Source organism: Cyanistes caeruleus, chromosome 2, assembly GCF_971803275.1.
Source record: "Cyanistes caeruleus chromosome 2, bCyaCae1.hap1.1, whole genome shotgun sequence".
Taxonomy (NCBI): Eukaryota; Metazoa; Chordata; class Aves; order Passeriformes; family Paridae; genus Cyanistes; species Cyanistes caeruleus.
Window position 1 is genome coordinate 97602813 of NC_141702.1, and position 16870 is coordinate 97619682.

Genomic DNA, 16870 nt, shown 5'->3' on the forward strand with positions numbered 1-16870 from the left:
TTCTTCATTTGGCACCTGATGTAATTGTGTGGTAGCCCAAAGTGCCATCCTCCAAGCAAGGCCTCTATCCTAAAGGGGGAAAGGTTTGCAGAGACCTGGAAGAGGCTGGAGTAGCCATGCCACTTGCCAAAGGAACAAAATATGTGAGGGGCGTGTGAGAAAGAGACCTCCAAACACTGAGAAAAAGCTAGCTAAGGGGTGTAGGAAACAGGTGACAAGGACAGACATGACCAAAGTAAGACACTGGCCATTTTGCACCAAAGGGGAGCACTTCTGGTTGGGGTGAGGGGAGCAGCAGACACTGACTACTACTGCTGTGAGACCCTAAAAGTCACAAAAGTGCAATGAACAGAAAAATCTCCAAAGGTGGTGGCTCTGATAATGAGCTGGACAGCTACACGATGGCTACTGACAAGAAGAGTTCACAAGCCACTTTGAAAAGCTGTCTAAGTGACTAGCAAGTGTAATATATAGTGAGATATGGCTTTAATGGTTACCACAAAGCTGTAGTAAAGTCTCTTGCACACACACACACACACCCTTGCTCTAGCCCCTCCTTAGTTAACAGAGCCACTGTCATTACTGGGGAAGAATATATTAAGTGGCTCTTTCTTTAATTCTGCATTGATTAGAGGGTGAGCAAGGCTTTGCTCACCTATCTCTTTCACATCTGAGAGCTAAAAGCAGCTTAGTTGGAATAGCCAGCTTACCATAGGTCAGAAGAAAAACAGCTTAACTGCTAAAACCTGCAGCAATTTTGTTATTAGTCACAGCAATAACGCAAGGCCTGTCCTTTCTCTTGCACACCCACCTAATTTTCTTCATCAGCACTAACCCTTGAGCTGGTCACAGTTTGCACTTGCTGAGGGGAAAGGCTCTCCTTCCTCTGGCTTAGCAGCAGGATAGTCTTCAAGAGGCTGTGAAGAGCGAGGAGATTGCTATGCATGGTCTGTCACAACTTCTCCTTACGGTTCTTTATAGTTTCCCCCACTTCCACAAGTAGTGCAGCTCATTATTGCTTTCCAAAATAACTCCCAGCACACAGCCACTTGTTAGTCAAGGCATATATTTTAATCCAGCAAGGATAGCTGAAATACTGCTCAATGCAAAGCCTGTGTGAAGAACACTGTGCCTGTTACATCTTTGAGGAAGAGGGGAAATCTGCATTACAATAGATCATTTCTTGTATTATGGGACCTCTGAGAGCCAATCCTTCCTGGTGGGTCCCCATGGATACCCAGGGGTGTTCTGTGCACATGCACTGAATTCAACAGTCCAACCAGGAGCTGCTTGTGGAGCGGCTCCTCTGTTAGTTATGTGTAAAGAAGACAACGAAGACAACTTTGGTGGTTTTTAATTTTCTGCTCAATGCAAACACAATCACATCCAAAACAGGTCCTGGCAGGGCATGTGAGAATGAGTCCCAGCTGCCTGTGGCAACAGTCGCCTACACCCAGCCTATGGATGGACAATGTGGCTCAGCCATCCTCAGCCTAGGGCACTGGCAGCTCCAAGCTTGAGAGGTTTTTCCAGATGCCACCAATGCCCAGGAGGACAGGAAAAGGAAAATTCTGATGGATATGATACACTTTAGGCACTGCACAAGAGACGGAGCTGAAGGGTGTCAAGGCTCAACTTTGAGGAGGCCTCAGCACCGCTCCCTTTAGTTCCCACAAGCTTCGGCAATGTAAGTGAACTGCTCCAAGAGGAAAAAGGGGTGTGCACTCTGTACCCACTAGAGATGATGCCAGGATTAAAACTATGTTCAAAAATCTCTTCATTCCTTGTGCTGGGAATCACAGAGATCTGTGTGAGAACAAGTTAAGCTAACATCAGGATCTAACAGGCAGATTTTGACCACAAATTAAGCCGCACCACCTTTCTTAATATCCAGGGGCAGCTCAATGTGTAAATAGCCTTGGGTAGCTGCATATCAGCACCTTTCAGCAACAGAACAAATTAAATGGGCTACCTGTGGCCTGTGCCTTCCACAGCAATGGTCAGCCTGCAGGTAACAGAAACACATTCTATCCACCGGGATTTAAGAAAAGCTTTATATATGGTTGGGTAGCTGAAGTGAATCGTTGCAGACAGGTGTATCAGCCAGCCACTTAAAATTAAAGTTTACTGAAGAAGTAGCACAGAAATATAACTTCAGTTATGACCTGTGGCATTTAAATTGTATTGGCACTCCTTCTAGAGCTGATCTTTCTTGACAAAATTAATTAAGTTTTATGGACCGCAGCATTTTTATCCCTGCACTAGCGCATTTGAGTTTCCAAAATTAGGTGGCAAAAATAGAAGAACTGGAAATGATACTAGAAGATCAGAAACAGCTACACTGTTCATAAATTAATTAAAAGGCAAGTCATGGAAAGAATTAGGTCCAGTTGATTTTTTTTTTTTTAGACTGCTGCCAGAAGGATAAAGGTTGCTTTAGGGGCTCAGATATGTGGGAGGATTACCATATAATAAGCCACAATTCAGAGATAAAAATAAGCATTTATGAGACAGTTCTTGAAGTGATGCTGTTGCTTATTTATAGTTTATGGGATTCTTTACTCTTGTGGTAATAGTTTTGTGCTGAGGTGGTAATTCATGCTGAAATCACAGGCTAATAACTTGCATTTGGTCATATATTTGCTCCAGGCCACTTCAGTGACCTCTCCACTGCCTTTCCCCAGCTCTTGGCATCCTTTCTCAAGGCTACCTTTGGATCCAACTCCTCTGACCCACACTTCACACACCACTGCTGGTGCCATCTGCCCAACTTTCACTCAGGTTATTCTTCTCAAAGTTCCTCAATTTGATCAAGTCCTGCCAAACATCACTTGCTAAAAATAAGAGACCTCCAAAGGGTCTGAAGACATCCTGCTTGTTTTAAACAGTTATGCCAATAACTGCTGACACCATGAACTGCAGGTTGGGTATGAGGCCTGACATAGGTGTAAGGCTTTAAAAAGTATGATGGCCATTCAAAATAAAATCACATGCCACTTCTGGAGTACTTGGGTGTTCTTGCTGGTTGAGGAAACGTCTATTTTAAGAAAAATTACATTTTCATACTCATCAGGTTTCCAAACTTAAACTTTGAGACTGCTGGCAGTAACCCAAGGGCACTCTCTGACAGTGGCAGAGAAAACTGAGGCAGGGTAAAGTATCTCACAGCTTCTTCTAGCAGGCAAATTGTGACTCAGAGGGCAACAGCCCTTTAGAACCCCCAGCCAAAGGAGCTTCCTGGGCAGTCAGTCCCATTTGCCCTTGTGCCAGTGTTGTGCTTCCCTTTCCTGCTCCCTCCCTAATGTCTGCCCCCTCTGTGGGTGTAACCTAGAAACCCACCCTCTCACACCTCATTTTCCAAGGTTTTCCTCGGATATTTATGTGAGACACAGACAGGTTTCCTCCATAACGGATTTTCCTGGGTAAAGGAAATGCAGCAAATTCAAGCTACAAAGATGGGTATCCAGGGCTGTACTTCAGCTACATTATATGCTGCTTCCATTTGCTGCTGTGACCTTACACTCTTCTCCCTGGTTTACACTGGGGTCAGAGCAACCAGCCTGCAGCCTTTCAGCACACCTGGCCATAGCTGCTCTATTTGCTGCTCACAAATGAGAGGCACCCAGCCCCATTTTACAGAGCTATTTACGATTTGTGTTGGCAGAATTGTAATTTCATGCAGTATTTCATGCACACTTCCTGTACACTTTCCTAAAGGATGCTTCTTCCAATTTAGCTTTCAGCTGAACAGCTTTACATTTTTCTCTGTTCACTTCCACTATCCAGGTTGTACGTGCAGTGTTATCATTCTAAAGGAAAAAAAAATAAATACTTCATGTTGACTTGGGGCACTATATGGATTATCTTAGCTTTCTCCCAGTTCTCATGCTGAGAGTGTTCAATACATTTTCCTGTTATCACTGGTTCTTCTAAAGTACCTTCTGCTTAACTGTAAAACTCACCAAAAAAGATTGCTGGAGAGCTTTGAAAGCAATCTATTTCTCCTCTCTAAGCCCTGCTTGCTTTTCTTGTTGAGCTGTCTTTTTGGTCCCATTGCTGAGCACACAGTAGCTCCCAGGCTTAGTAGTGCACTCCCTGTGCTACTGCTGCTTAGCATTTCCCCCAAGTGGCAGCCCCTGATGAAGAAGAGGCTGTAATCTTCCTTTTATAGAATATCCACATGTAATAGATACTACAGCACAGTTTCTTTGTGCCCCCAGTTTTGTAAGCTGGGAGACTGGGAATGTGGAAGGAAATTCCAGTGCAAAAGCACAAAACCCTCAGATTTGCACATAGAAACTGCAGTGACATTTACAGGGGAGTCTGTGTCTCCCTTCCTGGGCAGGAATTAATTGCAAAGCTCATACTTCACCCTCATCCACCTGAACAGAAATAGCTTCAAGAAAATCCCTACAAGGAAGCAAATCTTAAAAAGAACCAAAACCTCTGCAAGGTTTCTCAGACACTCCTGCCTCCATAAGTACTTAAAGTGGAGCTGCAGGGAGAAAGCTTCGGAATTGGTGATGATGGATGGAGCTGCCAAACTTAAGCTTGTTTTAAACCTACACCTGTGCCATGGGGCAGCTTAAATTTGAATTTGGCTGTGCTATGTAAGGACTTGAACTTAATTGGGAAAGGGGAAGCAGGAATAGAAAAGGAAAGGGAAAAAAAAGCAAAAAGACAAGGCTTGAGCACATGTATTTTACAGACACAGCTGTGTATGAGCATCTTGGTAGCTACTTCTGACAGGCTTCAGGAGTTCACTTTCCCTAATGCCTTTTTTTGATTTCTCACAGGTTTTTACTCGTCCTGTCTTTCAAGAACAGGACATGTTAGTTCCCCCAGCTGCCACATACCAACACAGAAGTTGTGGTGAGTTAGAATGAAAGAAGCACAGACTCAATATTCTAGGTGAAAAATACTTGTATTGGCTGAGATTCTTTATACGTGTGTTGCAATTAAACCCCTGACACCTCTGGCAGCAATAGATACCATAGCAACACAGCATCCTTCCCAGCATTTTCTGGCTGGATACACATCCTTACTAACCAGCCTAACTCCTGGAGCAGAAGGCAAGCACAGAGAGCAGCTAATCAGCCAAGGTCTCCTCAGCCTCCGTGTTGGGGGCAACAACTGCTTCCCACTGGGTGAGGGGCTCAGTGCCCTCCCTGAGCTTTGTTGGGGTCTCCTGAGCATTGCCCTGCACCAGGCACACACACTGCTGGGACATGCTGAACAGGAATGGTTTTGATATTTTCTTAGTGCTCTGGGAGCAAATAAAACCCATTGCTATTGCACACATGTGTGAGGGGGAGGGATTTGCTGCAGTTCAGTCCCACTGGCTCTCACAGCACAGAAGAGCTGGTTTGTGCTGGTTATCTTTACTCCACTGCAAAAAAGCACTAGAGACAGAGTGCTTCTGACTTTAACACGGCTTTAAAATGCACCATAGAGCAACTAAAGAACCTCCATTACCAAATGCAGAACTTAAGACTGCGTAGGCAGCACTCACCTCCCCACAAGCTGATGCACTGCTGACCACCGCCAGGAGTTCCTGCTGCTGCACACCCAGATGGGTAAAGACCCCGTGTGCCTGGCAGGTGTCCCCAGCAGCTGCACACTAATTCATAACCAAACAGAACGACAATACCTGCTGCAGCTATTCCTGAGAAAAATCAGTGCTTTAAAAACCTTCTGTCCCTGCTGTGAATGCGCTCCCAGGTGGAGGGAATGAGGAGCAGGGGCTGGTGCAGGTGGGCCTGAGGCTGCTCGCAGCTGCTGAGGCTGCTGCTGCCCAGCTGAGCACAGGGCTGATGGGCAGCGTGCCTTTGAGCCTTTGCAATCTGGCACTCAAATCTGGGCAAAAAGTGCTGCAGCTAATTACCTTTGGTTTGAAATGCTGTGGGGCTGCTGAGGGGAGAGAAACTGATGGGGAGCATTGTGTAGCCCCTGCTACCCCTCCTGCACTCACTGAAGCTTAGAGCGCTGTCAGGGAGGCTCCAAAGAATGCAACAACAAAGATATAGTGAAGAATTCACAAAATGAGCACAAAAGCCTCTAGAGACCCCCCCAAAAAACCACCAAAAAACCCAAGTGAAAGTACATGCCTTCACTATGGTAATTGTCCCTTTTCTAGTAAGTATAAGGACAGTGTATAACATCATGCAAAAGAAAACTGGATTTTCATGCTGGCCAGAGAAACAATGTGAGTGACGAGAGATCCTGTCACACCACATACGACAGTGGATGCAGAAATGGTGTTAAAAATAGCTCCTCATTGTGCTCCTTGGCTGCTCTCCGTACAGTTCCACCCCAGCTCAGCAGTCTGAAAGCTTATGCTTTATTGCTGTTTTTCTTGAGATTAGATTGACAATCCCATGCAGTGTCTTAATACAGGCGACAGCCACATTCAGCAGACCCTTGTGTGAGAGGATGGAGAATGAACCACAAAAATGGCTGCAAAGCTCACAGGGCCCAGGCTGACATCCTGAAGACTAAAACTTTGTATAAACTTCCAGCATGGCTTCTGGCCTGCAGGAATGACTGCTGATTGTGATCCTGTCATGTGTGTTCATCCTGATCTGAAAGGATCTCCCATTCCCATGACCTTTGTTTACTTTGATTCCCTTGCTAAGGAAGCCAACAAAGTAACATTCACTGCTGCCTGTTGCAGCAGTGTCACTGCCAGGGGCTTCCTCTGTGGGGTTTGTCTTTGTGTAAGTCCATGGTGAGGTCACTATCTTCTGCAGCAGATGACAGGAAACCAGAAGGTTCTTTGATCTCTGTTTTCCATGAGTTCTGTAGAAGTTCTCAGATACTGCAGTAGTGAACACAGTCTAAAACAAAGATCAGTTACAGATGTGTACCTTCAGGACATGGGACAATCATTTCAGACAGGTCACAGACAATCCTCTGGGATCTGGTGATCTCTTTTTGCTCCGCAGATACCTGGGCACGACTGAGGTCCACAGCACTGAACACTGCCAGGGGTGTCAGGATATTCACTTTACAGAGCACCTAAGTTTAGTTTACAGTGAACCTGGAAATGTGCGTCCCTTTGCACTGATATACAGCAGAAAAACCTGAAAAACAACCTGAATCATTTACAACCTAAGCAATAACATCCCACTGCTCCACTGATAACACTTGAGATACAAACCAACAGCAACAAAACTGCTAGCCAGAGGTTCCAGAGAGTAATTTAAAACCACCTTGTTGATCTTATGAGCATATATTCAACACAGAGAAAAGCACACCAAAGCAACAGTAATGTATAAAATAGTTTATTACTATAATAAATAAAATTAAACTTCTTTTTTTACAAATATTATTTGTGCTTGTTTAAAAATGTTGACTAGGGATATCATTAATGGAGGTGGCTGCATTTGTATCTGAAACATTCCCAGACAGTGCGTATACATATATACATACACACACTGTCTATCTACTGGCAGCTGCTTTGCTGACCACAAAAATAGTATCTACTCATTCTCTGTTTCTAGTCATGCTTCATTGAACAAAGTGACAAATGCAAAGAAAAAGAACTGAGAGTATTTGGTGGATTTCTGAAAGGATAAAAACAAGTGAAGTACATTGAAAAGCGCCGAAGCAACTGCATTAACTGCATATCAATCAAGTGTCCATGCAGTGGTGGCTAAATATTGAAACGCAGACAGGTCTCCAACAGATGTACAAATATTGATTGTATGTAGGTACAATAATATAACACATTCATTGGAAAACTTGGTATTTCTTTATATAGCAGTTCATCCTGATACAAGATTATTGAACTTCTTTCATCTACAGCTAAAATGATTCTTTTTCTATGTTAGTGGTCACAGATTTAGTGGGAAGAAGAAAAAAACCCATGAGCCTTTCAGAACAGGTAGTGAAAACCCTGAACTGTTTAGTTAATATTAGGCATTTGGATCCGGTTACAGAAATGTTCTGGGATTACACATCAAATATGTTTACACAACACTCAACAATCAGCTTGAAACAAATTACAGTTGCAGGTAAATTCACATTAGCTTTGTTGATCTGTAGAAAAAAGTCTCTAAACCAAAACACTTTTGCAATTTGACGGGTTGGCTCCCTGACATACAAAAGTGTTTAGACAATAGCTATGTCTCTTTGTTTTATGAGGGGAGAGGGCAATTGGAGTAATTAATTATCCTAATAAGAAGGCAATAAGTGGAGAAAGAAATGTGATTACCAGCAAGTGATTTCCATTAGATTTAGAAAGCTAATCAAAGTGCTTCATCTTTAGGCAACACTGTAAATACTACAGAACATTAAGAAGGAAGAAGAATGGAGTCACAGTTTGAATTATATCACTTATGAAAGGGTCTTAAGGCTAAATGCTGGATATATCTTATTGCAAAAAAAGCTTTATTTTAATTTAATTGAATCAATGCTTCCCACAACAATGTGGTCAAAATGATGTCAGATTGGAGGATACAGTATCTTACTGTGCCTCGCCTCGAATTTCTGGAGCTTCCCCTGCACGGGACTCTCTAAAAAGTTTGTCTTGATGTATCACAAGTGCAGCTAAAACACAGACTTTGTTATTGCCAGTACACCCACAGGAGACTATGTGGAAATGAAAAATTTAGTAGAAGATGCTTTTTACCACCTAACACCAGGACAAGAAAGCAGAGGTGCAGCAATGTTTTTTGCTGCCCATGAGAAGAAGGCTAGGCTCAGCACCTTTGAGACAGCCCCTGGTACCAGAAAAAAAGTGAATCCATCTATTCCACCATCTCTCTTGCAGGAAAAGCCATGAGAAACACTACCAGGGCAGCTTGGCTTCAGAGATACTGTGAGCCAGAAACAGCAGCTTATGAGCCTTATCCCCAGTAACTAGGATACACCATTTTTCCAATTTCACATGGATTTCTCTTTCCTGACTATCATGATCCTCACCAGATCTTCTCTCAGTCACACAATTTACCAGACTCACAGTATGAAGTTGAGGCCAGCTAGAAAAATCAAAAATCATGGCCTTTAGAAGTTCAACAGTTAACAAACAAGACACTAACAGGACACTCAGTGGATGTCTACCAGGAAGATTTAAGCTCCCTTCTTGGACTGGAATTAATGAGGAATGTGCTTTTACTTAACAGAAATGCAATCCACAGACTTATCTATACATAGATATTATATATATATATGTGTATGTACACACATCTGCACAAGTGTAATCATACACATTGTTGTTTATATAGTAAAGACAAATTATGTAGTAATTTTTTTCACAGATTGGTTAAGAGTGATTGAAAATATATCACCAGATAGTCACAGTAAGTATCTTGTTCAGTTCCTTAAAGGGAAGTACTGTAGAAACAGAACATCTCCTTCGAAGCTGTTAAACAGGGTGCTCGCTGGGATTCAGGCCAGAACTGTGGAAGAGATTTAAAGGAAGAATGGTGTTTTCAAAAGTACACTTGTAATACCAGACAGAAGTAAATGCATCTGAACAAAGTAGGGGTGAGGGCTGGGGTTTGCTTTTTTAATCCTTTTTCACGTGCTGCATATTTGTATTCTTTGTGACCACTGAAGCATGAACTTTCAGAAGTTCCCATTTGACCAAATCATAATACAGGTTCCTTTTCTCAGCTACCTTCTTTTGGCTGACATTTAATTACACCATATAGTTAAAGTGGAACACATCATCTCTTTTAGAATGATGCAGGTCATTTAGCAGGTTGTTAAATGGCAGAAGCACTATGCCAGAACAAAGTTAAAACTGAGGCTTTGGTTTTTGTTTGGGTTTTTTCTTTACACTGTCTACAAGCATTTTCTTGTGAAGGGGCAAAGTCTTATTTTCAGACATCCTTCAGTTCTAAGGGGGAAAATAATTTAAGTGAAAAGGCTTAGCCAACATGTAGAGAGGAACAAGAGAAAAAGGAAAAGCTGACAAATAAAACCAAAGAACTAATAACAATTATGATGGATCTGCATGCCATCCAGCTATAGGCATCTGTCTGAGTGTAAGGCTCAGTGGAGAAAGATGGATTTGTAACACAGGGGCTGTCAGCCACTTTTTAAAGGAGAAGTACTGCATAAGCAGAGCCTGAGCACCATAGCACAGGTTCAGATTAGTCCAAGGTTCAAAGGAGTGGGCATGGATTTGTTAATTTTTTAACCACTCAGTAGTCCAGGGAATCCAAACACCAAAGCTCATCCTAGATAGTATTTTTTTTTTTTTTAACTCTCTTACAACAAACAAAAGTTGCTGAGAGATGATATACTCTCCTACAACCAGTTTTAGTGCCTGACAGTTCATAAAAATGGGTCTAATCTCAGTTACAGCTGTACAGGTCTGACTGATCTGTCAGGGCTCACCTGGAGCAGGCACACTGAAGGTGTCATTGTAAGGAGTAAGCAGAGTTTAAGTCTCTGCCATTTCATGACCGTAATAAAATGAAATTTGGTCATAATCTTCAAAGACATTAAGTTTTAAGTGGAATTCAGGAGTGTGTTACAATCTTTGAAGGCTTTACAAACAATAAATGTCTTTATAGGCCATTGTAAGAGCCTGAAAAAAGCCTTAGAAAAGGACTGGGTGCACCCACACACTGTTATGCAGTGTGGAGAGAGGTTTGGTATCATTCTGAGTATCAGGCTACACAAGAAGCATCCCCAGAAAATGGGGACTTGTCTGCCTTTGTTCACAGGCTGGGCAATTATTACAATTAGGGGGCTTCTGGGGCTCATCCTGCTGGGATTCCAGGCTGGGTAATCAGCAGCAGCAGAATAACCTTTAACATATCCCTGAGGGCACACAAAAATATCACTGAGAAACATCAATTCAGTATCAGCAACAAAGGGCCAGGTAACCTGCAACTGCACATTTAATTTTAGGTCTCTGCACTGCAGTTCTGGAGATACTAGGCACATACTTGGGAGGTTGTAAACATTTCCTCCCTTGTCCACCTGGGATAAGCTCATGTCCATGTTTATCCAACTGCAGATAAATGGGTGACACTTCCACAAAGGATTTGCTAAGACTTTCAGCCTTTCAAAAATTTTATGAAGTGTCATGAATATCATGCTGGTGAGGAATTTGCCTGGATCAGGAAACTGACTCCAAGGCAGTCTCTTAAAAACTTGCTAGAACTTTTGGAAATCAATTACAAGTCCTTGTGTATCAGTACACCTGGGGTTTACTTAGGTGGTAGTTACTGTCTAAGACTAGAAAGAAATCATGACAAAGTTCATCACAGAAACTGTGGATGGATGGATGGATGGAATTCTGTGGCAGCCATGCCATTGCTGTTGCAGGTAACTGCTGCCAATTAGAGTGATTAAAGCACCAAACACAAACAGCATGGCTTTGGTCAGAAAGCACCTTCCTCAGCACTGCAGGTCTGCAGTGAGCAACTGTAAAAGACGCCAGGTACCACTGGAAAAACCTAAACATGGAACCAGAAATAAGTTGAGGAAGTAGCTTCTTGGTTTCAGAGCATCTCACTTTCCTGCTTGCCTTTTCTTGTGGGAGAGAAAAAGGTAACCTACAGATTTGAACCCAAAAGTTGTTTGTCAGGAGTATTTCAATCCTTGGGTATGAATTCACAATCTGTGGGCACCTCCATACCAAACCAAGGAGTAAGACAATGAAAGCCAATCCTAAACCACTTGCCTCTGGACTTAGAAATGGTGGTGCTGAACTTGGAATAATTGTTATCTTTGAGAGCAAGGGCAGTTGCTGCAGGAACAGGTACAAACAAACACTCTGACAGCAGGACCTGAACTGGGATGTTTGCACAGCATGGCCTCACCACTGTGCCAGTCATCAGTGGAGGTCCCAACTCCCCAGGGATGTCTGACACAGTTCTGCATTGCATTGTGCAAGCATCAGGCCAGCAGAAATCATTAAAATTGATTGTGTTCTTTGCCTCTTCTGTACTTAACATGAATGACAGTCTTCCCAAAAAAAATCCCGTGTTTCTTTGTAAAAGACTTAGTACCAAGGAAAAAGAATGAGACTTAACACACACAGCATTAAGACCTATTGCCATTAAAAATGAAAACCCCTTAAAGTGTGGTATGGTACCATACTTCTGAGATCTAAGCTACTGTTAAGCAGTGAACATACCAGATCAGTGGAGTGAATATATTGTGACTGTACACCTGTATCCCAAGGCGAGAACGGAAGTCATGATACCATCTATGCTACCCTATATGAATAATGAAGAATAGTTTTGGTAAAGTGCTTCAATCTTTCTCTGAAAAAAGTTATGAAAATATAAATTTTGGAAACATCTCCTTCTTTAAGAAGCAGATCTCTTTGTTTCCTTGCTACAATAGCACTTGCATACAGAAAGCACTGTATTTCTACCTCTACTATCCATTTGCTTCCAAGCTAGATTAGATCAGGAACAATACATCTGGATGTAGAGGAAAATGCCACCATCTAAAGTTGTTAAAAATTCTGTGAAAGCCTTTGGCTACAATGAACATTATCAAAACAGAAACTTCTGAATAATAATTTAACAAGAATTAAAAGAGCAGATTCATAGCAGAACAGGACATAAATGCCACAGTATATTTTCATTGGGAGGCAAATCTGCAGGACCTGTTAGTGATGTTTCAAATATGTTGAGCTGCTCTAAGGTACACTGCACACCCAACCCTCTTGCAGCTGGAGTTCAAAGCAAAAGTAGCAAACGTTGAAAGACCTCTGAGACAGAAGGTAAGTTTTTCAAAAAACATAAAAAGTTTTGAAAAAAAACAGATCCTTGATTCAATGAATGACAGTGTGGAAGATCCCATTTATTAATAGGTCTGAAATATGGTGGCTATTTTTGAAGATGTTGCCAAATGTAATTGTTTCAGCAATATGTCGGTTTGAAATTAAAAATACAATTTTTTTTCCATCTTATTAGCCCTTCCTTGACTGCCCAAAAGAAATCTCAACACACAAGGAAATACATGTCTCCTACTGCTCTTTGCATTATTACAGCTATATGAAAATATACTGTGACATCCAACATGCTGTACAGGTGACTGGGACTGTGACAGCAGCAACAAAACAAAAAAACAAACAACCCACCAAACACTGAAAATATAAGCGTCCTGGCAAGTGCTTATTCATATAGGCATAACTCGAGCTAGCGACATAAGGCATGCTCCAAAAACCTCAGAGATCACCTGGGGCTCACAGGGATGGCTGCTGCTTTCAGAATTCTTATTCCAACATCCCAAGGGGGTTGGAGGGGAATGAGGACAAAGGGAGAAAAGAGAAACTTTAGAAACTGTACCCTTGCTGTCAAAAAGGCTTCAAAGTCAGCTGCCATCTTGACATGAGGTTGCAATTCCTGTTAGCATACCTTTTTAGACAGAGGGAACATGCTTAGTGAATGGGTCCCTCCCTCGTTTTCAAGAAAGATTAAATGTAAAGTGTTAGGGGGCTTTTTCTTTGTTTGTTGGTTTGTTTGTTTTTAAAAAGAAACACCTCAGCTAGCTCCAAACACGTCTCTTTCTGATTCTGGAGACTGCGGCCTCGATATTTCAAACAACTCCTGTGGCGACTGGGAACTTCTTCTTGAGGTTAATATCCTAAGTATCTCAGCAAGCTGATTTTCTATATTGGTCATTTTTGTGTTTAAAGCCTTGATGTCCTCTTTCAACTCATGTTTCACTTCTAGCATGGTGGCCTGAAGAGTCTGTTCTGGGATGGGATAAAAGGAATGCTTGACCTCGGTGAGGACTGGACTGTGGTCCTGAGGACTTCTCGTCTCCCCAGCATTATCCAAGCGCAAGTCACTTTTTGTAATGCCACTGTCACAAGAGTCTGTCTTCTTCAGGGTAGCTTCTCCCGAAGCTTTAGTTCTCTCAGGTAAAGTCTCCATAGACTCTGCTTTAGAGACCTTGTTCCAGTCTTCACCTTTCCCACAGGCTTCCTTGAACTTGGCCCAGCCTTTCCGCCGGGGGTAGTCCCCCGACACCTTACACGCCACGTGGTCCGACGGCGGGGCCTGTAGCTTGGCCTGGTCGGAGGCCCCGGAGGTGGAGGCGGGCTGGTACGACACGGGGGTCGCTGGGCTCTCCCGAACAGTCACAACGCTGGCCTTGACCACTGCGCGAGCAGAGGACTGCTCCCCAACAGCATTGCCCTTTTCCACATCCAGGTCGTCCGGATCTCGGCCCCTCTCTGCTGCAAGTCGCGCTTCCTTCTGCTGCCTGAACCTCTGGAACAGCCGCCGGACCGGGTGGTCCGGGGGTAAAATCAGAGGTGCTTCATTCTTCCTCTTCATTCTCTCCTCTTCTTCCCTCTTGACGTCGCTGATTTTCCGGAACACAATCTACAGGAGGAAAGAGATTTCACTCTGTGATTAACTGCACATTTTTTAAGGGGAAAAAGTTGAAGAAAGAATTATTTGAAAGAATCTATTTTAACTGAGAAGTGCACAACCTCTGCACATTTATAGCAACATTTTCAAATGTCTTATGTTGTGTGGAACATGGTTTATTTCCTTATTTAAGAGCAGACACCATCTGTCCTATAACACCAGAAAGAAAAAAAAAAAAACAGAAGAAAAACACTTCTCCAGCTCTGACAGGTCAACAAGGCAGTGCCATTGCAGATATAATAATCCCAGGAAGATACTTGTGTTAAAAAGTGACTTCTTATATTTGTTTTCCTGACTATGGTTTAATACCAAGTTTCTAATGTTACAGAGCCCTTCTCATCAGTCTCATCTCTGCGCTCACTCACTGCAAATGATCTGATATTATTTTAGTGCAGCTGGGCCACTTGTGGTGCCAGTACAGCAGAGACTACTCTGAACTCTTTGGCGGTAGTTTGCAAAGTGCTTCTTGCCCTCCCTTCCTCCCCTATATTCTTCTAGAAGCAATGTGCTGTTTAAGGATGCAAAGCCTGACTCAGTCCCAAAGCCAGGGTCACAAGGACAATGGGAGATGAGCTTAGCAAGACATGGGGAAGCTGCTCATGGTTTGATTACTTCAGAAGTTATTAGAGCTTCATGTCTTGCTTTATTTGTTTATTGCTATGAAAAGGAGAATGCTTCTGAACAAAGAAGCATTCATTTTCCGTCTACCCTCCTAATTATATCTTCCTGAGCCTCTAGGCTAATTGGTCTCTATAGGAGCAGCCCAAGGATCCCAAAGTACTGATAAAAGCCTCACAGTGTCCCAACTGTAACCAGGCAAGATTTCTTCCTTGTATGTGATGGAAACACATTCTCTTCAAAAACTCTGTGCATTTTACATTAGTATTGGTATTTTCCAAGCAAACCAAAAAACTCCACTCTAGCACTAATGAAGAACCAGTAGGTAGTTTGAAAATGAGAAGTCCCCAAAGCTGAAGTTTGCAATACAGAGGGTAAAAGATGCAGCCCCCAGCTTCTACTGAACACTGATACCTAATCTGTTTAGCTGCTTGTGGGAAAATCCACTCAAAGACCTTACACTTCAGTTCAGAAATAACTTTGAGATTCAAATCATTATTAGAAGGTGTGTAAATAAACCCATCCCTTTGTTGCACACAAATTTAAATTAAACTAAAGTTAATAAGTACTTCTTCACTGGCACACACAAAATGAATGTTTTTCCAGACTCCAATGCTTCTTGACAGTTTTGTCATTGTGAGCAGGGAAAAAAACATCTTAACAGTGCGTCTTTGGAAGGAAGAAGTTGTCAGACTTGGCAGCATTTCCTAAATACAAAAGAATAAAATTAGCAGGAAGGATATTTTATTTCCAAGCTGCAATTAGGAGACTAAATATGAGATAAGAAGAAAACAGGGTACTTGACAGTCTTTTTTTTCTTCCCTCCAGGAAACTCACTATGCAATGAGCTCACTAGAAAGTGGACAAAGCAGTGTAATCCTTACAAGTGAAAGAATAGCACTCACAGAAGGGAATTCAGTGCAATCCTGCAGGCTAATGGCTTCCCACATACTGGCACCACTTTACCTGAGGGATGAGTGTCAGCCCAATGTTAGGGGCTGCCCTGCTCACTCTGCTGGAGCCAGGTGATGCCAAGCAGGGTCTCAGGCGGTCACTCCAGCAAAATCCTAAGGCTGGTTCTGGGGGCACAAAGTCCCCCAGCAAACCAAGGCAGCTACCTGACCAAGACAGGCCAATTAGTCCCTGCAAAATTCTGTGTCTCCGAGCCTTCCCTCTCCTGGAGTTTGTGTGTTAGGTGTGGACATCCACATCTGTGCCAGATGTAGCTAACAGGGCTCACTTTGTACATTTGTGCATGTTGTCTTGGTCTGACCTATGGAACAGGACTTGCCTTAAATGCTCAGAAGGGATGTCTGACTGGCTGGTGCAGTGGTCACACTCACAGGAATCATCAGAGAAGGCTTTTCAGACCCAGAGGCCAGGATGCTTTGCAGAGTCAATGTAGGGGCCAACCCCTCCTCCACACAGCCCAATCAGCGCTTGTCTGGAAAGAACTGGAGCACCTCTTGCTATTTAATGACTGATTTTTGCAAAATAAATTGGAAAGTTATGTGAGAGAAGCTGTCTCTGCTTATTGCACCATCCAGGAGAGACCAAACAAGCAAGTCTCAAACAATCAATCCTGTATTAACAGCCAGGCCCAATCCATATTTGCCCTAGCCACTGCATCTCAAGCACTCAGTAGCATGATCTCCATGGTGATGGATACAATAAATCTACCAACAAATGCAGAAAGGTGAGCACTGGATGGACCAGCTGTTGGCAGCACTTATCCACCCACAAGCCCCCACTGCTGTCCATGCCACTGCCTAGGTGAGCCCTCCCTGTGGATGCCAGGCACGCTTGGCCATGGAGGAGCTGCCATCAGCCTTTCCACTGTGTGGTGGTCAGACTGAGAGCCCTGAACACACCTTCATTGCTTTGCCTTTGGGAAA

At 43.0% G+C, this 16870-nt stretch overlaps 2 protein-coding genes across 8 annotated transcripts in view; one reads left to right on the forward strand and one right to left on the reverse strand.

Annotated features, from left to right (window-relative positions):
* HHAT (hedgehog acyltransferase) overlaps window positions 1-7325 on the forward strand; it is a 186338-nt gene extending 179013 nt beyond the window's left edge. For 5 of the 6 annotated variants that reach the window (XM_086878513.1, XM_086878516.1, XM_086878519.1 and 2 more), the window contains one exon: window positions 4797-7325. The gene's annotated coding sequence lies outside the window, so the exon portion shown is untranslated. The remainder of the gene's footprint in view (window positions 1-4796) is intronic. The other variant, XR_015283680.1, reaches the window with a different exon arrangement.
* KCNH1 (potassium voltage-gated channel subfamily H member 1) overlaps window positions 7268-16870 on the reverse strand; it is a 179478-nt gene continuing 169875 nt past the window's right edge. Inside the window, exons 11-12 of one of the 2 annotated variants that reach the window (XR_015283679.1) lie at window positions 13266-14309; window positions 7268-9401 (exon numbers count right to left, since the gene is read on the reverse strand). Coding sequence is in view for 1 of the 2 variants with exons in the window: in XM_086878508.1 (XP_086734634.1) it covers window positions 13461-14309 (849 nt within the window). In the remaining variant the exon portion in view is untranslated. Of the gene's footprint in view, window positions 14310-16870 lie in introns of both variants that reach the window. The other variant, XM_086878508.1, reaches the window with a different exon arrangement.